This window comes from Gekko japonicus, unplaced genomic scaffold, assembly GCF_001447785.1.
Source record: "Gekko japonicus isolate JY-2015 unplaced genomic scaffold, Gekko_japonicus_V1.1 scaffold1433, whole genome shotgun sequence".
NCBI classification, from domain to species: Eukaryota; Metazoa; Chordata; class Lepidosauria; order Squamata; family Gekkonidae; genus Gekko; species Gekko japonicus.
The window spans coordinates 826,311-833,614 of NW_015168090.1; the positions used below are offsets into that span (position 1 = coordinate 826,311).

The 7,304-nt window shown below is 43.5% G+C and overlaps 1 protein-coding gene across 1 annotated transcript in view; it reads right to left on the minus strand.

The window, feature by feature from the left end:
• Positions 1–7,304, minus strand: part of FAM65B (family with sequence similarity 65 member B) — a 114,575-nt gene that overhangs the window by 51,376 nt on the left and 55,895 nt on the right. Inside the window, exons 2-3 of the mRNA XM_015414727.1 lie at positions 5,303–5,429; positions 2,307–2,462 (exon numbers count right to left, since the gene is read on the minus strand). Of these exons, the coding sequence (XP_015270213.1) occupies positions 2,307–2,462; positions 5,303–5,403 (257 nt within the window). The 5' untranslated portion in view covers positions 5,404–5,429. The remainder of the gene's footprint in view (positions 1–2,306; positions 2,463–5,302; positions 5,430–7,304) is intronic.

The window sequence follows — 7,304 nt, forward strand, 5'->3', positions numbered from 1 at the left end:
AGTCGAATCCGACTCTAGGGTTGCGGTGCTCATCTCTGTTTCAAAGCCGAAGAGCCAGCGCTGTCCGAAGATGTTTCCGTGGTCATGTGGCCGGCATGACTAAACGCCAAGGCGCACGGAACGCTGTTACCTTCCCACTGAAGTGGTCCCTATTTATCTACTTGCCATTTCTTGCTTTCGAACTGCTAGGTTGGCAGGAGCTGGAACTAGAGACAGGAGCTCACCCTGTCATGCGGCACACTCGGGTCTCGAACTGCTGAACTACCGACCTTCCACAGCCTGCAGTTCAGTGTCTTAACCACTTGAGCCACCGCAGCTCCATTTGAACTAAACATCTGACTTAATTTTGAAAAATTTTTCTATAACTTGTTAGAAATTAAAAATGTAACTATAAATCACTTTCAAAAATTGCTGATTGTGTAATTAATGTATCTGATTCTAAGCTCACCACACCCTTGCATGCAGAGAACATGTAACACATTTACAAACAGTAAACTGAACCCAAAGTACTGTGAGAAGAATGCTGCTCACATCAGAGAGGAACTTTCTTGCCCTCCCTTCTTCCTGCAGCCCCCCCGCCCCCCCCCAAGGGTCCAAGGTCCCCATGGGAACAACGCTGGGAACAATGTCATCCAGCCACTCCTCCTTCTCTGTTAGTGGAAGTGTCCTTCCACTAGCAGAAAATGAGGTTTGACTCCAGCCCAGTTAGTGGGATCCTGTATCTCTATTCTGCTAACAGCGGAGCGTTTCTCTGGTGCAGAGCTGTGCTCCAGCAGTACATGCCTCTTCCGTGGAGGAAGGTTCTTCTAAAAGTAGAAGAACAGATTGAACAAACCATGTTAAAGAAAAATTAAGGCACAATCCACCAGGAAGTGTCCTCATAGAAGCCCCCACTGAAATGAATGTGAACTACACAGGAGCATGACCGTGCAATTTCAGGGGGATCTGACCACTTTATGGTTCTTGCAAAGCTTCAATTAATTTCAGTGGAGTTAGGTTCTAAAAGAGCCACCTGGTTACCTCCAGTCTGCTTACCAAATAAAAGGGTCTCTATAATTAACTAGAACAACCCTCTGGAGATGCCCCTCTGTGAACAAGCTGTTAATGAGGAGAATATATGGGAAGTTTCCCCCTATACACTGAAATTCCTTTCTCCACTCTGTCAGAGCCTAAATCCCAACAAGCGGAGTCACAGTACTGTGAGTGTGCTTCTAGCACAGTAATCAGACAGCTACTAGGGAACAAGCAACCCTGAATCTGGGTTTATGAATGGGGCCAATCAACAGGACTATACCATGTGGCAACAACTCCAGCCTGTTCCAGACCAGTTGTGCAGATGTACTGCCACCTGTCACAACAGGCTTTTGTCATCCCAGTACATGGGAAATAATAATGGCATCTCAAAAGCCACATTACAGCCACAACCACACATACACACAACCATCTTGGCATGGGCTAAAATAAAGCACCTGAGAGTTAGCATAGGCTAGCCCTTTTCTGCAGCAACAACGTACTTAAATGGTGGTAGGTTAGCAGACAACCTTATTTAGGCCCCGGCCACACATGCCGGAAAACACGGGTGGTGGTGGTGGCTATTTGCGCTGTCACATTCTGATCCGCCATTATGTGATCAGACGCAACGGCAGTGCACCAGGGTTTCATCCTTCGGTGTGCGCTGCAAAGAGGATAGCCAGAGGGAATAGGCGCGCGCCGGTGCGATCACACCGAACGAGTCATCTGCAGCCCGTGGCAAACCATTTGCTAGTAGATCTTTGCAGGTACTTTTTAACTGTGCATCTTCGGCGGCACGCCACGGGTTGGCCATGGGTGCACTATGCTTGCCAGATGTTGTGGTGTGATCACACCCCAAAAATCCGCCCAGCATTCGTGCCTTTTGCACGGCAAATTCTCCGTGTGACCGGGGCCTTAATTTCTTATTTATTTATTCAATTTTTACCCCGCCCTCCCCGCCACAGGCAGGCTGACAGAAAGTCCGTTGAGGCAAAGCAGAAACTACTTTTCCTTCCACTTCTCTTACAGTGGCACTCAAGGCAGAGTTATGCCTTTCTAAGCCCACTGACACAGTGTCCCCTCGTAGCATTAGCGCTTATACAGCTGAACACCTCACGAAGCAACCATAAGATGACCTGGACTGAAAAGATGCAATGGAACTAAGGTCAGCATGAATCAGTCACAAGTTGTTAGATAAGCAAGAGCTCCTTTCTGCTTCAGAGCTAGTAAACATCATGCATTGGTTGAAAATCAGACACTAAACTCTTATTTCTTTCAGAGAGTCAAGCTCTTACTCGAGTCCATTCTTTAATGCCTTGTAAACCTCTTCCATCCTTTCAGGCTGAGGCTCTTTAGGAGTGCTGTTGCTCTTGTGCCCCAAATTGTGCGCCTTCTTCACTTTTGCCTGGGGTTTCTTGAGGGCAGAGGAATTTTCAATGAAGGAGTTGCACCTAAAAGAAGAACATTAAGAGTGTGGGGCAGGAAGGGGGGGGGAGAGAGAGAGAGCTGTAAACCACAAGAATCTCTTCATCTCAAAAAGCATCACTTAAAGAGCTTTCCTTAAGTTAACCTTTCCTGGGTAAAAGCAGTTTGCTTCTTGTGGTGCCTCCCACAGGACTATTTTAGGGTTAATTGGTCTGAGTCAACAATGACACAACAAGCTGCCAGCATTTGATACCCCACTTGCTGAGACCTCTAAATACTTTTACAATTCCACCTCATTTGTTTTATTTAGATACAGCTTAAAACAGCTTGCCCCACTGCAAGTGCAAGGGTAATGACAGATAGAAAGTACTGAACATGTTCTCCTGCACTGTGTGTTTTACTGTGATATTCGTGCCATATATCTAGAGCCTCTGCTACAAATTCGCAAGGGTCAATCTGATGTTTGCAAGACGGTTTTTTTACTATCTTCCCATAACTCTGAGATCACTGATTTGGTGCAAAAATTTCTATGTTGTGCCACTAAGAGGAGAGGAACGTTTCAACTCCAGCAATAAAGGTTGTACCCTTTATCCCTTGATGATCTATGTTTTGTTGTGATGCCAATAAAGGTAGCTGATGATGACAGATTTAAAACATATCTTGCATATACAAGGAATTTTTAAAAAGTTAATGGGAACATCTTGATAACAGTTTAATTACTTGCTGTGTAGTGCTGTTTATAACTGTACTGTACCTAATGGCGGTTGCACTGTGGATTTTGTTGGCTGTTAGCTTCCTTGGTTAAGGCAGGATGTTGATTATCATAAAAAAATGAGGGCATAATCCAAAACAGGCACTCTTTAAAAAACCTATTTATTTAAATGGGGCTTGTGCAGGCTGCGGCAGGTTTGTGGTAGTTTGTGCCTTAAACTGCCACAGCTTGGAATGAGCTTAACACTGGCCACTAAAGCTAGCCTAAATTTTTAAAAGTTCCACGACAATTATGAGCACTAGCTTCTTGCTGAGGATCATTTAAATTAAGCCATCATTGTATGTTGGACAAATCGGAGATAACAGCTGCAGCACCAGAGAGGTAGATTCTAGAGGCACACAACTGGATACTGTTGCTCCAGTAAAATGTGTCATATTTCTTGTATCAGATTAGATCAACAATACCAGATTTTAGGCAAGGTCACCCCAATGGTTCCTAATTCTAATATTTCCACCTCCAATAATATTGGAATTGGGAATTGTGTCAGGAAGGCAGCAGAGGAAGAGAGGGAAGGAGAGGAAGCAAAGCCTGGCTCCTGGCTGGTCCTTGGCAAACTGGCCCCTCAAAGTTTAAAAGGCCCAGAGAAAATTACCGCCCAGAGAAAATAAAGTACAATGGGCACCATGGACCACCTGGGAGCCGGGCCTTGCTTCCTCTCCAGTTTGGTGTAGTGGTTAAGTGTGTGGACTCTAATCTGGGAGAACCGGGTTTGATTCCCCACTCCTCCACTTGCACCTGCTGGATGACCTTGGGCAAGCCATAGTTCTGTCAGAGCTGGTTTTGAAAAGAGCTCTCTCAGCCCCACCTACCTCACAGGGTGTCTGTTGTGGGGACGGGAAGGGAAAGGAGTCTGTAAGCCGCTCTGAGACTCTGAGTAAAGGGCAGGGTATAAATCCAGTCTCCTTCTCCTCCTCCTCCTCCTCCTCCTCCTCCTCCTCTTCTCCTCCTCCTCTCCCTCCCTTCTCCTGCTGCCTCGGGTGGGGGGGCACTCCAAAAACTACCATTTTAATTTCCTCCAGAAAGAGTGCAAAATTGGAAGTAGTGTTCCAAAATTTATTAGAATGGAAATTTTCCCACATATGACTTACTAAAATGATAATATTCTTTGATATACAATGAAAACAATAATCATGTCCTTCCTGACTATCTGCTATCGAACTAAAAAAAAATTTTTTTTGAATTACATTCCCTTAGTAGAATCTGTCTCAGAAGTAAAGACCAAAAGGACACAGGTAAGATCTCTCAAAAACTGGAATAAGTCTAACTGGGCTATTGTAGGGCTGCCAGGTGGGGCCTGGAGATCTTCCACTTTTACAACTGATCTCCAGATCAGCTCCACCGTGGAAAATGGCTGCTTTGAAGGGTGGACTCTATGGCACTGTACCATGCTGAGGTCCCCCCCCCTAAACCCCTCCCTCTCCTGGATCCACCCCCAAAGTCTCCAGGTATTTTCCAACCCAGACCTGGCAACCCTAGGCTATTGGTATCTGTTAAAAATAATTTTAAAATCTATATTCTAAGCCAAGAAAGGCCTTTTTTATTTATGTGATTGTTTCTATGCTTGCTATCCCAGTCTTGAAAACTGTGGCTGTAAACAATATGTGATGTCCTCACACATACCAAAGAGAATACATCAAACTAAACCAAATTGGACCTGAAAAACAAATTTCCTTCAGAACCAACACGTCTGTCCAACTGGATCTGAATAAAACGGGCTATTTAACCTGAATCAGAGGTAATGGGACAAAGTCTAACTGTGGAGGCAAAGATGGATATTCTTTTAATTGACACTCGTGTAAACATTCAAAAATAACGGAGCAGAGGAAGAATCTTCTTAAGGTCAAAGGACAGGAAAAGTCAAGGAGATATACTCTGGTAAGAAAGGATTGTTTCTTCCCTCTTCCTTTGTTTGGGTTTGTGTGTCACCAGCAATGTTTTGTCCATTTTCAGATCTATAACAGAGGTTTCCTTTGCTGTATAGATGACAGTGGAATAGAAAGGGCTGATTTCCTAAGCGTTTTTTCTTTGTGTGTGTGGGTTTTGTTTGTTTGTTTGTTTACAAAATGAAAGCTTAGTTCTGAAGATAGTACTTGCCTGGATCGTCTTTCTTGAAGACCGCTGAAGCCAGCGAAGGACTGACTTCTAATAATCCCATTAGGGCCTCCTGGGGAGGATGAATGTGATCCTACTGACATGATTTCTGGGAGCCTGGCAGATAGTCCTGCAAGATAATGGTAGAAAGGCAGGTTACAATGGCAGAAAAGTTTTAAGTTCACAGCCTGTCCTGATCTTGTTTTGAGCAATTAAAGGGAAAAAACTGCATGGGTTATAAAATGATTAAGTATTTGAAAGCCTCTTTCATTGCAGTTTCTTTTTGCCCACTGAAGCTTAGTTTTCAGAGTAATAACAGGCATATCTGCAGGAAGGATTTCTGATATCTGTCCTTTTCCCCACTGCTGTTCTTCACTATGCTTTCCCATGTTTTCAGGTTTCCATGGAAAATCCACAGAATATTTCTGTTATACTGTTTTTTCTAATAAATGGGTTTTCTCTGTTTTCCCTGAAAAGTGCCTTGGCAATCTGTTGCAGATTATAACCAGTATACACTTTATTTGTTTGTTTTAGAGGTACATTGTCAGACATGGCAAAAAACTTTTACATTTTAAAAAGCAGATGGATCAGTTACAGTCATGATGAATCAATCCTCTTTTGATGCGTTACTTCACAGCTAAAACACCCTATCAAAATAAAATAGCATACTTGCCAAAATACTACATTCCATCAATTCTTTGTTAATGCACATCAAAGGATAAAATGCTGATAGGGAACAATTTGTGTGCCAGTGCAGGTCTGAAGGGCGATGCACACGTGCTGCTCCTACAAGACGCAGAACCTTTGCTCTCCTGAAGTTTGTCTTAATACAAAGGATTTGTGGACTTTACTTGAGTTTTCCCTTTGTATCAAGTACTTTCTGATCCTAGCTCTTTAAGAATATATAAGGGTTTGTTGAACTTTAACAAAGATTTAAAACTGTTTGAATTGTTTTGCACAACAGAAGCTTTCTGCTTTTGTTCGTAATTCATTCACGGAGTGTCTTTATATTGATACAGCCTCCAGGTGGTGGCTGGAGATCTCCTGCTATTACAACTGATCTCCAGGCGACAGAGATCAGTTGACCTGGAGAAAATGGCTGCTTCGGCAACTGGACTCTATGGAATTTAAACCCTTCCCCTCCCCAAACCCCGCCCTCCTTTGGCTCCACCCCCAAAATCTCCAGGTATTTCCCAACCCAGAGATGGCAACCCTAGTTTTTTTCTTCGCTAAGGTAACATTCCTGTATAAGAATGTGCACTATTAATAGGATCTCTGGCTCACATGCATGAGGACACACACAAACACCCATGCCCTGTTTCATTTATGTTTTTTGGATGTAAAAGCCACTGTAGCCAGTTACAAAATTCCCATCTATTTTGGTGAAGCATGACCTATTATTTCATTTGACTGTGAACAGCTCAACTTCAAGTATGGGTTAAAAGAGAGGTTTTTGTCACTCATTATACAGACTGAGAATAAAAATGCTATATACAGAAGTATCATAATTTTAAATTTAGGATGCTTTGTGTGCACAATTTTGGGGGGAAATGGAAGATTTGTATTCACTTACCGTGAAGCTTCCTTCTTGGTGGTCCAGAGTGGGGCAGTCCTTGACTCCTTACTCCTGGGAAATCACCTCTCCCTTGTGTAGGCAGGGCCGGCAAACTTTAATCCCAGAGGGGAGGGGCTTATCCTCTGATCCCCAGTCATACTGAAAGCCACCTCCGAGCTGCTGTAAATTCACTTAAAAATAACTCCTTCCCCCTCAGACAACTGGGGAATACCATCACAGCCATGGGCTTAACCAAATACAAACCTGTATTTTAACCATTAGAGCAAACAAACAGCAACAGTCCACCACATCACGTAATCAGTTAGACCATATTCATGAACAGCTGAACCACTGCAAAACCTAAGGACCGGAAGTCGTGTCCATCAAGAGAGGGTGGGTAGGTTATCTGTCAGTTCTTTATTCACATTTATTTTAGCTCTTTGTTCAGAA